This window comes from Urocitellus parryii, chromosome 6, assembly GCF_045843805.1.
Source record: "Urocitellus parryii isolate mUroPar1 chromosome 6, mUroPar1.hap1, whole genome shotgun sequence".
Classification (NCBI taxonomy): Eukaryota; Metazoa; Chordata; class Mammalia; order Rodentia; family Sciuridae; genus Urocitellus; species Urocitellus parryii.
In genome coordinates, this window is record NC_135536.1 from 91,489,591 (window position 1) to 91,511,030 (window position 21,440).

General features: G+C 33.5%; 1 protein-coding gene across 2 annotated transcripts in view; it reads left to right on the forward strand.

The window, feature by feature from the left end:
- Ctdspl2 (CTD small phosphatase like 2) overlaps window positions 1–21,440 on the forward strand; it is an 82,985-nt gene that overhangs the window by 47,686 nt on the left and 13,859 nt on the right. For both annotated transcript variants that reach the window (XM_026390291.2, XM_077799430.1), the window contains exons 5-8: window positions 3,682–3,897; window positions 7,711–7,789; window positions 8,688–8,799; window positions 12,162–12,248. In XM_026390291.2, coding sequence (XP_026246076.1) covers window positions 3,682–3,897; window positions 7,711–7,789; window positions 8,688–8,799; window positions 12,162–12,248 — 494 coding nt within the window. The remainder of the gene's footprint in view (window positions 1–3,681; window positions 3,898–7,710; window positions 7,790–8,687; window positions 8,800–12,161; window positions 12,249–21,440) is intronic.

Genomic DNA, 21,440 nt, shown 5'->3' on the forward strand with positions numbered 1-21,440 from the left:
AAACCAAGACTAGAATTTTGCAGGGAAACATTGAAGGACTGGAAAAATTAAGAGCAGCCAACAAAAAAGACATGGAGGAAGCCACGAGATGAGACTTAATAAAAGACAGAGAAAGGACTGTTCAAACCCAGAGCATGGATTAAGAATTATAAAGATAGAAGAAAAAGAAATGAGCATTGAAAGGACATAACTAAGTTGACCAATTAGAAGGGCATTAGTTTCTTTGCCAAAAAGTTTCAGAGGAGCGTTCAGATTTGGAAGCCCAGTATTACTGAGTTAGAATAATAAAATGGAGAGTCAGAAAGGAAACAGCAAATGTAGATTACTTTTATGAAAAGCTTGAGTGTGAATGAAAAACTAGAGAAGTCACACAGTCTCCATCAATAGTTTGTAAGAGCCAAATATTTTTGTATTTTATGCCTCAGGGAAGTATCTAATATAGGAAAAAGTTAAAAACTGGAAAAAAAAGAGGTAAGTGGAGAAAGTTTCTAGAGATCATTGACAGAGCTGGGATCAAAAGAACAGGTAAAAGGATTTAAATTGAAATAGGATAGGGAGACATTTTTTCCTAATGCTGGAGGGAAAAAACTCCAAAGGTTAACATAGAAGTTTGAGGAAGAAAGACTTGATATTTGATAGTTACAATTTTTTCTTTGAAAGAGAGGATTATTTTATTTATAGGGGTGGTACTAGTGGCGGGGACTTGAAGAGAATACTGAAGGGTTAAAATGTTCCTCTGGGAAGGAGCTGAGACAAAAAAGTGCTGCACAACATGCTAGAGGCCTAGTTAAGATTGGGAGATTTCATCTGGAGTATGACCAGACTTTAATAATTGTATTGTTTCCTTTAGTAGTCTGAGAAGCCTGTCATAATAATTCAAGAGGGTTTTCTTGATTTATGTCAGTGGAAGGACACAGAAACAAGATTGCTGAGAGCATTGGCTTGCAAGTGGGTTAAGTGATATACTATGAAGTCTAGGTGAGAAGAGTGGGGAAGAAGTTGATGAGTGATGTGTTAGGATCATCAAGCATGATGATCACATATAATGGGAATAAGATAATTGGAAGATTACAAGGTTGCAGTAAGATTAAAGTTAATTTTATATTAAACCTAATATTAATTTTAGGTTTCAGAGATGAACAGTTTCTTAGTGTTAATATCAAGCTTAGTGCCTTGGTAATAATGGCTAAAGAACAGTTTGAAGATATTTAAAACTCAAGAAAGCAAAAATTTTGAGGATTAGTCATTGGATGAGTCACTGGCATCATTTGTAATAAAAAACTAGATAAGATACCATGTTTATTAATAGAGTGATGATGAACTAATAGCCAGGTGTTGAACTTCTGTGACTGAGAGGATCCTGGTAGATCATATGTTAGATGAGAGCATTGAGAATTAGTGAAAAGTTGTATTAGCCACATGATGTTAGTCTCAAAGAGCAGGCTCCACCCCCAACCCCTCTATTAGTGGAAAAATCAGTCATCTGTTAGTAGGAATGGAGATAAATTCTGATTCAATTAGTATATTTGGCATGGGAGTATAAAGAACATCAGGAAAATAAATGCTTTTAGGAAAGAAGTTAAATTTAAAGCAATAATGCAGAGAATACAAGGAAATTGTGAATGTTGGAAGTTTTGTTATTTTTGTTGTTTAAAATGACATTTGAAGGATTTCAGAAATAGAATGGGATCATTTCATTGTGGAAGAAGAATTGGATGATTTTGTTATTGAGATGGAATTTTGTTGAGTAATTATTTTGGTGTCTTAATAAAAAGGTTCTTATGGTTAGGGGAACATTTAGCTTATTCTTGGATAAGTGCCACTGGTTGAAAAATTACAATTCCCTACAATGGCTAGGATGCTTGTATTTGAATTAGAATTTAAGTTGTTTGGGAATAGTGAACATATATGAAATGCCTGGCACATAGTATTTTCTTAAAAAATGATATATGCTTTAGAGAAAAGAAGTTCTAAATTATGACTCTTATTTGAGTATAAATAGGTGTTTCTGAACTATTTGAAACTTAAAAGAAAATGTGTTCATCGGTGTGGTGACACATGCCTATAATCCCAGTGACTGGAGACTGAGGCAAGAGGACCACAAGTTCCAGGCCAGCCACAGCAACTTAACAAGGCTTTGTTTCAGAATAAAAAGGACTGGGGATGTGGTTCAGTGGTTAAGCACCTATAGGTTCAATCCCTAGCACCAAAAAAAAAAAAAAAAAAAAATCAAAACAAAAAAAAAAATATTCTCCCCATTTAAAAAAAAATTAGTGTATAATTGTATGTTGTATTGGGGTTCATTTTGACAAAATCAAATATGCAAGGAATTTGATTTCAATCACCATTCCCCCATCTTACTCTTTTCTTCCTTTATTCTTCTTCCTCTATTCTACTGAGCTTCCTTTTGTTCCTTTATTTATTTTTGATTAGTACTTTATACATATACATAAAAGTGAGATTCCCTTTAGCACATTTATGTATGTATATAACATGATTTTGTTAAATTCATTCCTTATCTCTTCCCCTTTCCTTTCCTTCCTCCCTCTCGTTCTTCTGTTACTTCATTGATCTTCTCTATATACTTGTGATATCCAACACCCCCTCACCTCCCAATTGCCTTCTTTTCCTTATTTTTCTCTAGCTTCCACATATGAGAGAAAACATTCAACCCTTGATTTTTCTAAGTGTGGCTTATTTCACCTGGCATGATTTTCTCCATTTTCATCCATTTACTAGTAAATGCAATAATTTCATTCTTCTTTATGGCCGAGTAAAACTCGGTTGTGTATATATCACATTTTTTTGATCCATTCATCTATTGACAAGCATCTGGGTTGATTCCATAATTTGGCTATTTTGAATTGTGCTGTAAGTATATGAACATTAGAGTGATTATTGCTATAGTAATTATTGCTGGTTTTAGTTCTTTTGGATAAATAGCAAGGAGTGGGATAGCTGAGTTACATGGTGGTTCATAAACATTCTTTTTTATTTCTTTTCATTTCTCTGGTTGTATTCGATGTAGAGTCACACCGGTACAGTCGTACATGTACCTAGGGTAATGATGTCCATCTTATTCCACCATCTTTTCTGCCCCCATACACGCTCCCCACTTCTCCCTCCCCTTTGCCTAATCAAAGTTCTTCCATTTTTTCCATCATCACCCCCCACCCACACACATGGATCAGCATCCACTTATCAGAGAGAACACTTGGCCTTTGGTCTTTTGGGATTGGCTTACTTTGCTTAGCATGATATTCTCCAACTCCATCCATTTACCTGCAAAAGCCATAATCTTATTCTCTTTTAATGCTGAGTAATATTCTATACCATAGCTTTTTTATCCATTCATCTGTTGAAGGGCATCTAGGTTGCTTACAGTTTAGCTATTGTGAATTGAGCTGCTATGAATATTGATGTAGCTGCATTACTCCAGTATGCTGATTTTAAGTCCTTTGAGTATAAATCGAGGAGTGGGATAGCTGGGTCAAATGGTGATCATAAACATTTTTGATCCTTATTTTTTGTGAAAAGTGTATAGAAGACTTTCTAAAGGCTGTATCCTTAGCTTTGTTCCTAAAGTATTAGTCCAAATAAATTACATAATGATAATTGCATTTAATTTTTCTAAATATTTGAGTTCTTCAATGATGATAGTACACTGAATTCTGATTACAGGAACGTCAGGATCAGATTCCCCAGGACAGGCTGTGGAAGCTGAAGAGATAGTAAAACAACTTGATATGGAACAGGTGGATGAGATCACTACCAGTACTACAACATCAAGTAATGGAGCAGCTTACTCAAATCAAGCAGTACAAGTGAGGCCATCGATAAATAATGGTTTAGAAGAAGCAGAAGAAACAGTTAATCGTGATATCCCACCCCTTACAGGTGAAGAAAATTCATTTTTTATGTGTCTTCATGAATAGTTTATAAAAATATGTATATCAGATTTTTTTCTTAATTGGGCAGATTAAATGCATAAACTTTTCTTCCTTGAAGTTAAAAAGAAAATTAAATTGAAAACAAAATTTTATCCCAGAAATCCAAAGTCATTATTTGCACTAGTCTTGGACCCTAGGTCTACAGTCCCTGCCTAGAGGCAGTGTCATAATTTTAGATTTATTGCATACATGAATGATGTACCCCCAAGGGGGATGTTTCTGGATCTCTCCCTATACCCAAATTTTGCAGTCTTATGGATCTTTACAAACTTCATTAACATAATTATTACTTTCTTAGCCAGTAGCCATTGAAATGTAGAAACTTTATGCATCTGAGAGGTAGAGTAGGTATACCTAGTATAAGATCAAATTGTGTTCCACCATTCCTGAAAGTGAAGTAAAATTGAGGATAGTCAGCTTCCTTCTGGGCAGACATTTTATCTTAGATATGTTTTCTGTTCCTTATGGTGCCAGATACTTGAGAGACCCAGTAAATGTATATTGGTTAAGAAGAATGGTTTGGCATAAAGAAGTAGAATAATGTACTTCTCTCATATATAAACAAGCAAACAAACAAAAAACACACAATAAAACAGCAGAAAACATTTAAAGAAAAAAAATGCACAGAATTGTGAATCTTCTATATAGTAAAACTCATTAGCCAGGTGCAGTGGCGCACGCCTGTAATCCCAGCAGCTCAGGATGCTGAGGCAGGAGGATCACAAGTTCAAAGCCAGCTTCAGCAACAGCAAGGTACTAAGCAACTCAGTGAGACCCTGTCTGTAAAATAAAATACAAAATAGGGCTGGAGATGTGGCTCAGTGTTTGAGTGCTCCTGGGTTCAATCCCTAGAACCCCCTGCCCCCCAATAATCAATCACTTATTAATACCAATATACAGAGAAAAAGCACCAAAATAGAGGCAAGACTTAATTTCATGAAGCCAAAAATTCTTAATTATACCGTTACGCCCAGAATTTAAGAATGATACTAAATCTAACAAGCAGATCAACAAGGTTATGCACAGATTAACTTACCTTTGACCAATGTTTTCATGCTGATTACATTGCCCAGGGTTATAAATCTAATGAATGGTAAAGGATAAAGTCCAGGACTCTGGGCTATAATAAGTCTTTGTATTTATTTTTTATGACAACTGTGAAGGTGGAAAAATGATTTCTGTAACCTTAATTTCTGGATAGGAAAAGTAAGACTTAATACAGTTGTCTCATATATATCCCTACATTTATGAACACATTTTTTGTGATGGGAATTATTGAGAATGATGAATAAGGTACACTCCTTGACCCTAAAGAGTTCATGATCTGATTGAGGAGCCAGGTACGCAGAAAAATTACCATGTGGTGAGTGCTATTACAAATAAGTAAGCAAGATGATGTGGTGGCACACTGCAGTTACTCTGGGATGATGATGATAAGAGAACAGAGCCAAAGAAGAGAAGAAGGTAGCTTATTACCATTTTAAAGCTAAAAATTGTGTTTCAAACTGTCTCAAGACCCCAAAGTATCATTTGGAATATTAACAAACTTCAAAGCAAACTTAATAACGTATATATCTAACTCTACAATCAAAGGGGAAGAATTACTACCACAGCTTAATGGAGCCCAAAGTCTCTTGAGACAGTTTGAAACACAGTTTTCTTAAGTTTTAAAATGATAAATGGGGTATGTCTGTAGCCCCTCCCTTGTACTCTGGAGGCTTAGGTGGGAGGATCACTTGAGCCCTGGAATTCTGGACCAGCTTAGGCAACTTAGACTTCACCTCAGAAATAAATGAATAAATGGTGGTAATAATAATACAGGGTTTTGAAGGCTAAATACAGTGAAATATGAAAGATGCATAGTATGTTGGAATTCAGTATATGTTCTATACTTTCTCTGAGGTCAGTAGGAATTTGGAACAGTGAAGTAGTTGGAAGATACATTTTTCATTATCCCCTTGTTAGTGAACTATTTCAGGTATAAATTGTCACAGATAAATAAAAATTTTGCTTTACATCTTATGTCATTTGAACAAACACATCAAAGTGACCTTGTCTAAGAAAGCCTAAATACATAATTATAAAAAAGGGTTAATTTTTGTCCTGAAACTTACCCTCTAACACTCCATTTCTAAGGATTGCAGACACTTTTATTGGGTTCCACCTAAAATCGTTGCCTTTGAGACATTACTTGTTTAGATTGTAAGGAACAATCTTCCTCTCCTTCAGTGTAAGTCACAGTTATTGTCTTAGGAAATTCTCAGCATGTTTCTATAGCATAATGTTTTTTAATTGATATAATCTTAGTTTAGACAAAATGAATTATATAGAATACAATTGTTCCTTAATTATTTTAAAGTTGTAAGTTAGAAGTAAAATATAAAGCTATTTTTTTTTTTCTACATGCAGCAACATGTAGACATGATACATTACTTAACCATTTTTTGAGGGGGGGTGGGCTGGCAGTACTTGGGATTGAATCCATGGCCTTGCACACGCTAGGCAAGCGCTCTACCATGACCTGCATCCTCAGCCTCATTACTTAGCTTTTTAAGATCATAGATTCAACCTTGAGATTCCTGGGAAAATGTACACACTTAAGTCTTCGTGGGGTTCACGGACTTTTTAAAAATTATTTTTGACACGTGAAAATTGTGAAAACTGATGTAGTACCATGCAGTGTTTCTATATATATAGTGTAATGTTTTAAAAATTATTTTTGACACGTGAAAATTGTGAAAACTGATGTAGTACCATGCAGTTTTTCAATACATATATATATATAGTGTAATGTTTACATCAGGTTAAACATCTGTCTTCTTAAACATTTATTATTTCTTGATGGTGAAACATTCAAAATCCTTTTTTTTTAGCTTTTGGAAGTGGACAGTACTTACTGTTATCTACAGTAACCCTACTGTGCAGTAGCATACCATTACCTCTCACTCCTCTCTAACTGTAACTTAGTACCCGTTGATCAATTTCTGCCCAACTCCTGTATACACTGATCTCTGGTAACCACCATTCTATTATCAACTTCTATGGTACTTGTCTTTCTGCACCTGGCTTATTTCAGTTAATGATCTGCAGTTCCATTCATGTGGTTATAAATGAATGATTGGACTTCTTAAAGACTGTTCATGAATCTCAGATTTTAAAACTATGTTTGGGGCTGGAGATGTAGCTCAGACGTAGAGCACTTGCCTAGCATGTGTGAGGTCCTGTGTTAAAGCCGCACTGCTACCACAAAAACAACAACAACAAAAGATGTAAACTTGAAAACAAGTGGAAAATTCTGAATAAAATTAAATATGTGTATAACCCGAAACTTAAAAATAAATAAGTAAATAAAGACCATGGTTGGATCTGTTGTTAGCATATATTTATTGACTACCTATATGTACAAGGCACTTTGTGGTATAGTTTTGATACAAAAACAAAACTTTATGGTTATCACATATAATCACTATCCAGTTAGAAACTGGATTTTTGTGGGGTATTATTTTTAATAAGTAGTAATTTCTTTCTACTAGTCATGATATTTGTTATTCTATCTGTAGTGATAGGTTTTCTCCTTTGAATGTAGTTAATTATGTTACTAAATTTGCTTTAAAATGCTGTGTAGTTACAAGTTACTTTTGTCTTTAATCTTATATATTCAGAGCCTCAGGAAGATCTTATATAGAAATAATAAAAATGCATACTTAAAGGAAGCAATGAGTGAGTAAAAGTAACATCTTCTTTTCATTTTATTAAATAGCACCAGTAACTCCAGAGAGTGGTTATTCATCAGCCCATGCAGAAGCCACCTATGAAGAAGACTGGGAAGTATTTGACCCGTGAGTTATCTGGTTTAAAATTTTTTCTCTTTACTTAATAACTTTTCAAATTTATGTTGATGCAAAAGCTGGCACTTTCAGTAGAAACCTTAATTTGAATTTTGATTTTTATCCTGGGCTAGTATTACATGGTAGAATACTCTCTTGTGATGCTGAGTAGCAAACTGTAGTTCCCCATCAGCCATGTGATCATGAGGGTAAATAATTGATATTCTGCATTTTACTTTGTTGCTAAACATCAAAGTTTGGCCTTTTAGCTATATTAAATGATTTTCAACTTAAGATGCATTTATTGGGATGATTATAGTGACACTCTCCTGTAATCTTGGAGACCACAAGGCAAGAGGAATGCAAGTTCAAGGTCAACCTGGACAACTGAGTGAGACCCTGTCTCCAAATAAAAGATTTTTTAAAAAGCCAGGAACGCTTGGGGCTGGGATTGTGGGTCAGTGGTAGACCACTCACCTAGCATGTGTGAGGCACTGGGTTCAAACCTCAGCACAGCATAAAGATAAATAAATAAAGGTATTGTCCATCTACAACTAAAAAGTAAAGATATTTTTTAAAAAGCAAAAAAAAAAGGAACACTCAGTGGTAGAGGACTTGCCTAGCATGCTCATGTCCTGGGTTCAACCCCCGTAACCAGTGTACACAGTGGGTTTTATAGAGGGAATCTGATAGTGAGGAGCATCTGTTTTAGGAAGAGCATGTGATCTCTAGGTATTAATATCTTTACTGAGACATGGAGATACTAATTTGTATATTTTCACTTTTACTTACATGTTTTTACTGGGTTAAATGGGCTTTATTAAAGATTTTTAAATGTACTAAATTTAATAATATGCTTTATGTTTATAAAAATAGAAATATTGAACTTTTCATAAAATTTGATTTATAGCTATTATTTCATCAAACATGTTCCACCACTGACAGAAGAACAACTAAATAGGAAACCTGCTCTTCCATTGAAAACAAGAAGCACACCAGAATTCTCCTTAGTTTTAGACCTGGTAAGTGTATTATCTATAGAGGAAGAGAGAATAAAGGAGTTAAATTCTTTTTTAAAGTAACACTGAAAATACAAATGAATAATAATGAGTAGCTATCACACTTAAAATAATGACGTCCTGGGTTTCTGGAATGTTCTTTTTAAGTATAGTCTAATGCTAGGGTTCCACATTTGGTTGGGATCAAGTATCCTTTGAGAATAAACCACATTTTTAATTTTTGTATTTAAATGAGTTTTCTCCTCCATATTCCTGAGACCCTTGTGATTTGTTATTTGTTTTTCTGATGCTGGGGATGCAACCCAGGGCCTCAGTTATGCTAGAAGAGTATTTTACCACTAAGCTACATACTCAGCCCCATGATTTGTTTTTCTGTCTTCTAAGAAGTTCTAATTTCGGGGCTGGGGATGTGGCTCAGGCAGTAGCACGCTCGCCTGGCATGCGTGCGACCCGGGTTCGATCCTCAGCACCACATACAAACAAAGATGTTGTGTCTGCCGAGAACTGAAAAATAAATATTAAAAAAAAAAAAAGAAGTTCTAATTTCATTTCATTAGAATTGTGCCTACATTTTAGATTCCCTCTTTCTTGTCAGGCTCTCAAGTTTCCCCAAAGGACTAAAAATAATTTAGGTCTCATTGAGTTAATGGCAAGATATATTCCGTTTCATATTTTTGTTTTTGCATATTATCTGATACCAATAAACTTTTCACCATGAGATTGGTGGCACACACCTGTGATCCCAGCGACTCAGGAGACTGTGTCAGGAATCCCAGTTCGAGGTCAGCCTCAGCAACTTAGCAAGACCTTGTCTTTAAACAAAAAATTTTAAAAGGGATGGGGACAGGGGCTGGGGAATATAGCTCAGTCGGTAGAGTGCTTGCCTAGCATGCATAAAGCCCTGGGTTTAATCCCTAGCACCACCAAAACAAAGAAATAAAGCAGCACCAAAAAAAAAAAAAAAATTTTTTTTTCATGAACAGTGTCAAAAGCATAATCTCTTAATGCTGGTGATGAAAGATTTTAATATGTTCTAAATGTGATTTAAAATTTGTATTTTAAGAGCCAGGCATGGGCTACTAGGGAGGCTAAGGCAAGAGGATCACTTTAGCCTAGGAGTTCAAGGTTAGCCTGGGCAACAGAGCAGGACCACCATCTTTAAAAAAACAAAAACCCCAAACCTATCTATTTTAGAGTACTAGAAGAGCTAGTAAAACGGAATATTTCATTTATTTTGCTAATACAATTTAATATGTAGTCATCACATTTACTATCTGCTTACATACATTTTCATGATATTTAGAAGAAAAAGAGAGATGTATTTTAGAATTATGATTCATTTAGATTTGATATGCAAGTTAAAGATGAAAATGAGAAAGATTTTACTATTAGGAGCTGATGTGGTTATGATATTAAGTTTTCCCACATTATTTTGGCTTCAGTGTAAAAGAAAGATTGAGCATAAATAATCTTAGAGAACTAGATGGAGAATGATCAGATCTTAATAGGCTATAGTTGAAGCAGTAGAATTAGTTATGATTCATTTATAGGAAAGAGAAATCATTTTCTTTTAAGAATAGTTTTTATTTCAAGTGACATTGATAAATTTACAGTGACTTCTAGGGTAAATGATTGAGAACCACTCTGAAACTATAGAAGGACTGTGATTTATTAACCATGCCTGTAAAGGACACAAAACAGTGGAGAGTAACATGCCAATTATTACTTTAGATAGATTTGTCTATAAAAAGAAATAGAAAAACATGCATTTTATGAGATACTGAAAAATGATGACTATTCCTCCAATATTTGTTTAAAAATTTGAAGTGTGATGGTAAATCGTATACAATCATAGAAGTAATACTTTGCTGAATTTGGGTACAATGAATCAAATGCATTCTGCTGTCATATATATCTAATTTAAATAAATAAATAAAAATTTTAAAAGAATACATTTTCTTAAGATGCTAACAGCAATACCTTGAAATGTGTGCTGTGTTAAGCATGTATTTTTTTGCCTCCTCATAGTTTAACTTTTTTTGTGGTTGTTTTGTTTTTAGTTGTAGATGGACATGGTATCTTTATTTTTCCTTATTTATTTTTATGTGGTGCTGAGGATTGAACCCAGTGCCTCACATGGGCTAGGCAAGCGCTCTGCCACTGAGCTACAGCCCTAGCTCTCATTGTTTTACTTTTAAGTTAAAAACAAAACAAAACAAAAAAAAACACCCAGTAGTGCTGGGGCTGGGGCTCAGTAGCAGAGCGCTTGCCTAGCCCATGTGAGGCTAGTTAATAAGATGTGGAATCACAAACTTTGATCATTGTTGTTGAATTTTAATTGATGTTAACCCATTTGGCTCATTGGCCCAGAAATGGAATACCTATAAAAACTTGAATTGAGCAACAAATATACCACTTATGGTAACTTTGACATAATATTTGAATTTTTGTTATGTTCTCAGAGATGAAAACTTGGAACTTGATAGTTAATAAACACATTGAAAATTTAGAGGGTAGTCATTAGTAGCTTTTTGTTGTTGTTGTTGTTAAATGCTTTCGTTAATACTAACAGAAGGCTTGTTTTTTTGTTTTTTTAAGCATTCAAGATTTAAGGAATGTAAATATTTGCATCTATCTTACATTGAACAATCCTTACTTTCTTATTCTCTTAATGAGAAAACAGGATTTGGGAATAAAAGATGACAAGTTTTCATTGCCTGCTATTTAGTTACATAATGTGGATGAAATGTATTCATGATAAAAACATCTATTTCTAAAGTAAGATTCTTTATATATAGTTTGATGATAAGGAGCTATATGAAATATATATGTATTTGTGTGTATGTGTGTGTGTGTGTGTAGAGAGAGAGAGATATTTCTATAGGTATATATATAGATACAGATATACATATTTAAAAAAATAGATTTTAAACTTACATTTGCTAATTTTATTAAGAAAAAAACGTGTTTTCTAACAAAGTTGGCAGCTGCAGAACTCAGAGCAGTGGTTCTCAAACTTAAGCATGCATCAGAATTTCCTGAATCGCTTTTTAAAACAAAGATTGCTGAGGCCCTCCGCCCCCTGAGTTTATGAACCTTCAGAAATAGAGCTGGAGAATTTTGTTTTCATTTGTTACTAGTTTCCAGATGTTGCTGATGCCTTTTATTGGTCCAGGAACTGCACTTGAAAACTATTGACTTTAGAAAATCTTATCTTAATAATAATGTATTATATACATAGAATTCCACATATGAAATAGATGCCTTAATAAATGTTTTTGGTAATCATTACTACATAAAATTATCATTTGAAGGGTTTTTAAAAATCTTATTTCATTTATTGAATATGTGTTTTTTATTTTAAGGATGAAACACTAGTGCATTGTAGCCTAAATGAGCTAGAAGATGCAGCACTTACTTTTCCAGTCCTTTTCCAAGATGTCATTTATCAGGTAATTTTTAAATTTTTAACTTGATTTTTGGTCTGTTAGGGTAACATTCTGAGTTAAAAAACAAAAACAAAAAAAAAATTTTTGTGTGTGTGTGTTTGATGTTCAATGTGTTTTTCTATAGACTTCCTGATTGATTTCATCAATATTTTAGTGGCCTATTAACACAAAGTAGCATCATGTTAGATAGTTACATAAAACAACATTAATTTGCTACCAAAAAAATACTAACTTTTCTTACCCAGTGATGTCTGCTAGTTTTTTTAATTTATTTGCCAGCAGGTGGAGGCAGGAGCACTGACATAGTTCCCCAAGAGGACTTTGCTAGGTTAACACCTGGTGTTTTTTCAAAAATTCAATTAATAAAAAGAAAACTCATTCCTTGTTGGTCGTTTTATTTCCTATAGTAATGTGTGCAAAATTGTAGTTTGTTAGATCTACTTTATGTTAATCACAGAATTCCAGGACACTCTTCTAGTATGGGTATAAACATTTATCTCATCTGTGCTGATGGATAGGTAACAGTGCAAAATATATATATCATTTAGATTTCACCATGGATTATATGTGTTGGCAATTTTTTTTTTATTTTAAGATTCTCTCTGTTTTAAGAGTGAATTAATTAAATAAGCAAATATACTTGCAAAATTACAAAGTACCTTTTTATGATGGCAGTTGTATTATTAATTAGCATTAACTTTATATGTACTATATGTTGAAAGATGGGGGAAGTGTTAAAAGAGTTTGTAGTCTTTCAAGAGGAAGCCAACCCGGATTAACTAAATTCACGGATCATTTACCATGTAGATAATGAAAAGGTCTTTATGGTTGTTTATGTGCTCTTAATAGGCAGTTATAATGAGGTCATAGTTTTCTTGGCTGATTTTAGTTGGTATCTCATAGGAATCATGAAATTCCTCAGCTATATAGAAGTTTGTGCTTCAGGGCTACTTTATCAAATACTTCATCTGGTAATGAATCATAAGAAGATTTATTTTTGCAGTAATTGTCAGGTCTAATTTAACCTAGATAGGTGTTACAGGTGTGATAATACCTGAATACCATATATACCTTCCTTTTATGTAAACTGATTTAAGTCCTGGTATATAATCAGAAGATGAGCAAAATATGCATAAAAATGGGATTTTAAGATCTTTCTGTTCCTTTTGAATTGGTTATTGGTTTCAGGCAAATCTTTTTTTAAAACATTATACATTGCTTTTGTTTAGGTGGACTTCAAGGACAGTAGTCATATGGCAAATACATATAAGTATAGCAACAACTTAAGTTTTCTCTTTTTAGCTTAATAACCTTGTTGGTGTTTAGTTGGTTTTTTTTTTTTTTCTTTCTTTTGGATAAGATTGCACAGTGGCTTTAGCGGTTTGAATTTGGAAGGGAAAGCTATTTGAAAAATAGGTAAATAATGATTTTTAGATGACTCATTAAGCTTCTAGATTTGAAATTTATTTCATACAGATAGATGGCTTTTGGTCTGTTTAGGTAGTATTGATAGTGAAATAAGAAACCTGGAAAGGAGATAATTTGGTTCTTTTCAGTATGATCATATAATTGAACTTTTTTCTTATTTTCACCATTTCTGCTTTAACTCTTCTTTTTAAAAGTTCTTATTTCATGCGGATCTGGATAGTTGTTGTGGTTTGAATAAAAGGCTTATAGGAGTACATATGACTAATAGTTTAAAAAATTATGTATGTACTGAATGTCTCTGGATTTCTAAGAAATATTTTTTGTTATATATTTTTAGTTACACTTTCTGAAATTGAAAAATAAATAATCTAAATAACATTGAGCAGGAAGTTTGAATCTTAGAAGCTCTGATTATTGAATTTTAATATTATGACTAATTTACTACATCAAGGACAGGGTTTAGTTCCCCTTTAGTAAATTTTTGAGGATGTCCATAGTTAACATTGGGTACATTCCTTTGGATTTCTGGTGTTGGTATGGCCATTCTGTCTGCTTTTTTAAAATAACTGAAGAAATCTTTGGGTTAGGGTTCCCCCAGTTTTTTCAGACCAGCAAGCTCCCTTTAAACAGGGAATGATGTCTTTTAAAATTTCAGTGGTGTTGTCTCCATCTACTGGCAAAGAAGAAATATACACAAGGGTCTGAGATGATCTAACAGATTTTGGAGAAACCACATTATTAGGTAAGATGTAACTTACATATTTAACCACTGTACTGTAATGTGGCCCACTTAAAGGTAGAAACCTGTAAAGTACTGTATATACTCTTATTTAAAGAATACCTTATTGAGGTAAAATTTAAATGACATAAAATTAACCCTTTTTCAGTAAATAGTTACCTGGCATTTATCTGTATCCTCTTTAATATGTCAGTTCCATAGCATTTACACCCACATGCATGCATATGCACATACACACACTCAAACATATACTCTCAGTTAAAATAGGATCAACTTATCTAGGCCAGATAAAGCATCCTATTGGGACTTTTATTTTCTTTTTGTGGTAAGTTTGTTTTGGTTTACCTAATTTTAATTCTACATTTTCTTTCATTTCAAAACAATTAAATGTAAATATATCTTAATAATTGTCTATATCAGGAGTTGGCAAACTTCCATAAAGGGCCAGTAATAAATATTTTAGGTTTTGTTTATATGTTGCAGCTACTATTTCTGCCATTACAACATGAAAGTAGCCAGAAACAAAAAGTATGGCTGTATTCCAGTAAAACTTTATTTATAAAAATATACTTATGCTGGATTTGGCCAGTTGGCCTGTATACTGACCCATGGTATAATAATTATGAGAGTATATACAGTAAATTTACATATTGAGATTCTAAGTGGAAGCAAGTAAATGTTCATCAAAATTCTTGTTACTGTATATAAAAATTTTAAATTAGATCCACAGAAATCTGGTTGTGGGCTTTTCTAGTTGGATTTTTTTTTTCCTTAGATCAAAACTTGAGGGAATTTTTGAGGTAGTCACTACTGAACATTTAAAGATTGCCTGACTCATAATACTCGTCTTTTGATTGATAAGTTTATTCAACTTGGTTAATGTAGGTCTTAGAATTCTTACGCAGGTAGATTATTGAATTCTAAATTTAGTATTATTTTAATTCCATTTGTCAGGGGATAAAACATAAATGATCCATCCAGAGTAAAAGTTATAATATATGTTATTACTGACACTATACAAAATAGACGGATTATAGTTTGTATTTATGGAGAAAAGTCACTTGAAAGAACTGACCTTTTCAAATGAGGATATGGCACTCACAAAGGCAAAGTGTGTACAGAATTTTGTTTGAATTGGTATTTTTTAAAATCTTTTCCTAAAAATTTGTTTTATAATTAGTTATTGGGAAAAACATTTATTCATAAAATGGTTCAAATACATGTGATACCTGGAAAAACAAAGTGCCTGATCACTTCCAGTGCACATGTTTAATCTTTATATTTTGTTTATATTGACACATTATCAGGAAATCCATCTCATGGTGTTACTTAGTTAAGAGGTCTCCACTGTATTTAGTTTCTGTTCCTGCAGATCCACCAATTCAAGACTCTAGGTCATCTCACTCCCTCTTCCATCCAGAAGATGACTTCTATCCACAAGCAGGACTGAATCAAAAGACATTTTTCACTTAGCTCTTGAGCTGAAACACCTCCTCAATGACCTTCCTCTGTCTCCATCAAGAACTGGAGCTCAGTTTTTTGAAGATGTAATAGAGCTATTCAGCCCAAACATGGCTGATTGAAGACAAAAAGAAGATACCTCATATGTTTGACCACAGTGCAGACAAACGTAACTGTGTTGTCCAACTCCTCATTGTGTAAAGTATGGCAGGGGCATTTGATTTTTGACTCTGTTCACCAATAAGACTTTAGCCAGTCAGTGGCTTTTGAAGATCAGTAAAATCAACAAAACTTTGGGTCAGCTGTCCAGAAATCAGATTGTGGTAAGCACTCAAGGAGAGATAGGTAGGACCCTGTAGGGAGCTACTTTTAAAGGATGCTTTGTTTTATGCTAGAGATGGCTTTTATGGGAAAAGTTGGAGGGACAGGTGGGTGGAAAACTTCATGATTAGCAAAACTTAGCCTTTTCCTATTTTTAGTGTCTTGGAAATCTTAGTTTAGGATGATTTTCATACCATGGAACAAGAGAAATAGAGCTTCAGTGGCTTCTGTCTCTTCTGCAGCCTTTCATAGAAAAGTCAGATTTGTTTTTTCTTCATAAATGGAAAAAATCATTTAAGTGAAGAACTTTGTAGTGAATACCTAGTTTAATTTTGTCTTCTCCCTAATTCTGACTTAATAGAGTCATTTTGTTGAGTTTCATAAAGCATAATTTTGTTAAATAATTTAAAGTACTATTTCACGGGAACAGTGGTGCATATCTGTAATTCTAGTAACTCAAGAGGTTGAGGAAGGATTACAAGTTTGAGGCTAGCTTTGGCAGTTTAGTAAGCCCCTACCTCAAAATAAAATAAAAAGGGGCTGAGGATGTAACAAGTTTAATCTCTGTTACCCTACCCCAAAAGTAGTATATGTATTTGTGCCTTAAATATAACATTTGGAGTCATGGATACTTATTATTTGAGGATAATATTTTAGCTGATGAGTAATAGTATTTCAGTAATTAATTGCAAATAAATATTAAAAATTAAAAATACTACTTTTAGTAGTATTTTAATAATTTTAAAGCAACTTTCCCATCCTTATAAGTATGGTTGGTCATTTGGTACTAATTTTTTCATCCTAATTATTAATTTACAGGTTTAAAAAGATACAGATAAAACTTTAGTTTTCTTGGTTTTGTTGTTTTTGTTTACCATCCCCCCTACCAATCCACAATGCTGAGGATTGAATTCAGATGTGCTATACTACTGAGCTACCTTCCCAGCCCTTTTATTTTGAGAAGGGGTCTTACTAAGTGTCATGGCTGGCCTAGAACTTGCAGTTCCTTCTGCCTCAGCTTCCTGAATTGCTGGAATTATAGGCGTGTGCCACCATGACCAGCTGAACAGTTCTTGTTGAACAGCTGAAGATGTTCTATATATTTAGAAGTGATGACAGTTGATTACTAAGCATATTAAACTAGACGCTTCATTCCCTTTCAAATTTAGAGTTCAATTTTTAGAATAAATGTTTTTGTTTTACTTTTGTTTTTAAAACACTAAACTTAAAAAAGAGCAAAAACTTATGAAAAAAATTGTATAAATTTTTAATGTAATGCAGTATTGTATCACACAAACTTGATTTGAAAGAAATAATCCCCAAAATACTAAACTTAATATAAACACATCAAAAGTTTAAATATGTTTATAAAATAAAATAGCCAAGTTTTTACTTGCATTATGCTTCATCAAAACTTCAATATTTCACCCACACTAATACTTTAATATATTAATACTTTATTTCACTTGGACTCTAAAAAAATTCCTATTCAAAATGATTTCTATTTTTATTGTTATAGTATTTACCTGTTCGTCCCTAGATTCACCCAGCTACACATATTGCCCCATGTATTCATTTACCTCTTATTTTTGGAAATTTGTTAAGCAAAAGATGACTTAAATAACTCAATGGGTATGAAGTTGAGGTCTCCACAGGGGCTACCTGAGCAGTCTTCTTTGCTTGGAGAAGGTTTGGGTTTTATCTCTATGCTCTGATATTGATGCTAAGAATTTTTAAATTTTTGACATTTAAAGATTTTTTTTTTTTTTTTTTTTTTTTGGTTATTGAGAAAAGATTTAAACTCTTTGTAGTATAGATAGAATACTTAACTGTAGGTATCGAAGAACTTGTATACTATACCGAAATGATCTTTTGATCTTTGGGAGACTACATAGTTAAGAGTCACAAATTTGAAGAAAGATGGTTGATGGAAATATTAACTCTGTTAAATAGGTAAACTATCGACTCACAGTCATTACTTTCCCTCTTCCACAAGGCTCTTTACAATTGAGGTTGTTTATGTTCTGCCCCATAGAATCACATTTATTCCAGCTATTTTTTATGACTCATGACTTTTAAACAATGAAGTAGATAATACTAATAACTAACAGCTGTTGGCACTTTAAATATTATGGGCAATATTCCAAATACTTTAAATTATTAATTTACTTAATTCATCTAATCCTATGATAGTAAATATTCTTATTTAGTAGTATGAGCTAGGTATACTATTACTATATGCATTTCATAGATGAAGAAAACAGGTTTACTGATGACTTAAAAAATTGGCCGAGCCATGTTTTTCTGTGTATATTCTACTACTCTTCAGTTAATGTAACATTTCATTCTTTATTTGGTGGGGGATTTCCAGGGATTGAACTCAGGGGCCCTCAACCACCAAGCCATATTCCCAGCCCTATTTTGTATTTTATTTAGAGACAGGGTCTCACTGAGTTGTTAAGCACCTTGCTGTTGCTGAGGCTGGCTTTGAACTAGGGATTCCTGCCTCAGCATCCTGTGCTACTGGGATTACAGGTGTGTGCCACCGAACCCAGCTCATGAATAACTTTTCTAATAAGTAAATATAATCATTTTTCTTCTCTGCTCTGGGTAAAATCTAATTTTTTCACTGTCCCATAGTGCCCTGGGATCTGGATGTCACCCCCGTGCACATATACCCATACCCACTATCTCTCCACCTCCATCCTTTTCGTAGCTTAATCTATAGCCATTTTGAACTACTTGCCTCTCCCTGAATCTGACATGCTCCTTCAAGCCTTCCTGCCTTTGTATATGCCATTTCCTTCCATGCTGCTGGGTCATTCTTAATAATACCCAGCATTGTACATTTTGCTTTAATTCTTTCTTTATTTTAGTCATAGATGGACACAATACATTTTATTTTGATTACTTTTTTTTACATAGTGCTAAGGATCAAACCCAGTGCCTCACACAATTGACAAGTGCCCTTCTGCTTTAATTCTTAGTGATGATAAGAAATAGCACTCATTAATCATCATCTTTTAAAGGAAAATAGATGTCATACTTTTAAGCGGACGAATTCTAACAAATTTTTCTTTTTTGGCTAGGGATGGAACCCAGGCCATTCTATCCTAGAACTATACCATCAGCTTCTGAATTGACTGGTTTTTAAACTGATTGCTATAATGTAGCAAAATAAGTTCAAAGGATATTATGGGAAAAGTATCAAAGACATTTCCCTTTTGATGTCGGGGCCATATTGTCCAGGCTTTAGTGCCGTTTCCTAAAAAGACTTACATAAAATATTAACCATTTGCTAAGAGTTTGAAATTGCCTATCTTTGAGTAGTGTTTTTGTATTTTGTTTTTGATCATATTATTATGATAAAAGATTACAGTTTGATAAAGCAATACAAATAACTTGATTAAACATTTTTTAAAATATTTTTTTAGTTGTAGATGAACACAAAGGCTTTTATTTTATTGTATTTTTATGTGGTGCTGGGGATAAAACCCAGATGCCTCATGCATGCTACGAAAGCACTCTACCACTGGGTCAGAATCCCAGCCTGAATTTAAACATACCACACAATATTTTTAACCAATTCATAAGTGGGTTTCTAGTTATGTATTTTTGCATTTCTGACATTTCTTTAAAATGTAAATTAAGTATATATATCACAATAAAGAAAGGACTGAAATTATAAATTAACATTTTGGGTTTTTTTTTCCATTTTAAAATAACTTAGATTTCTTTTTTTTTTTTTTTTTAAAGAGAGAGTGAGAGAGAGAGAATTTTTTTTTAATATTTATTTTTTAGTTCTCAGCAGACACAACATCTTTGTTTGTATGTGGTGCTGAGGATCGAACCTGGGCCGCACGCATGCCAGGCGAGCGCGCTACCGCTTGAGCCACATCCCCAGCCCATAACTTAGATTTCTTGAGGTATAATTTATATACCATTGGATTTCTATTTAAATGACTACGTTTTGTTTAGTCTAGTTCTGTTAACCTAATGTTTAGTACTACATATTTACAATTGGGAAATTCTCATTGTCTTAACTACCAAATAAAGTGCAGGATGTGAAGTATTGTTCATTCCAAGTAGTATTAATGAACTGTTAATGTAATGTTTTTTCTTTGTGTATTCATTGCTTTTTAAACATTTGACATTTAAAAATATTTTTGTTATTGAGAAAAGATTTAAACTCTATAGTATAGATAGAAACTGTAGGTTTCGAAGAACTTGTATACTAGACTGAAATGACCTTTTGATCTTTGGGAGACTACATAGTTAAGAGTCACAAGTTTGAAGAAAGATGGTTGATGGAAAATGGGAAGTAGGCAGTTCAGGACAGGAATCTTCATATGATAGTAAAGTTAGAAGAAAAATAGATTTAAAGGCACCTTTTGGAATAGATATTGAAGCATTTGTTTATGTGTGTGTGTGTGTGTATATATATATTTGTGTATCTTAACATAGTAAGAAATGATATTCTCAAGAATTAAACTCTTGCTGGGTGCTGTGGGCTATCCTGGCGCAGGCCTATAATCCCAGCAGCAGGAGGATCACAAGGTCAAAGCCATCCTTAGCAATTAAGTAAGACCCTAAACAATGTAGAGAGATCCTGTTTCAAAAAAGAAACAAAAGTCCTAGAGATTTGGCTCAGTGGTAAAGTGCTTTTGGGTTCAATCCTCCTTGCCCCCCCCCCCCAAAAAAAAAAACCACAAATTAAGCTCTTGATTTCATACATACTCTGTATCTTCAGGATAATACATTAGTGCTTCTTGTATGTATTTCTGGTCACATTTATCTTTAATATACAAAAGACTTAGGCCCTGCTGGCCTAGTATCTTTATTTCTACTTCTGAGATTTTACCTTTGTATCACATGTTCCTAACTTCAGACCTGCTCATTATTTTGACCTTTCTACATTCTTTTTTTCGCTACCCAGTCTATCCTGAAGCACTTTTCTGTTCAAATGGTGAATCTATTCTGATAGGAACTTTAGTCAAGTTTTTCTTCCTCTTTTCATGTTAAAGAAACTCTCTAGCAATATATTGCTCTGTGTGTAGTGCTACCTTTAATTCTCAGTAAACAAACTCAAATTTATTTTCTAAGACTGTAGTGCTGTACTACTGGGTTATATCCTTAACCTCCCTTCCATCTTCCTAGGACACAGGGTCTCTCTAAGTTGCCAAGGCTGGTCTTGAACTTGCTGTCTTCCTGCCTCGGCCTCCTGAGTCTCTGGGATTAGAGATGTG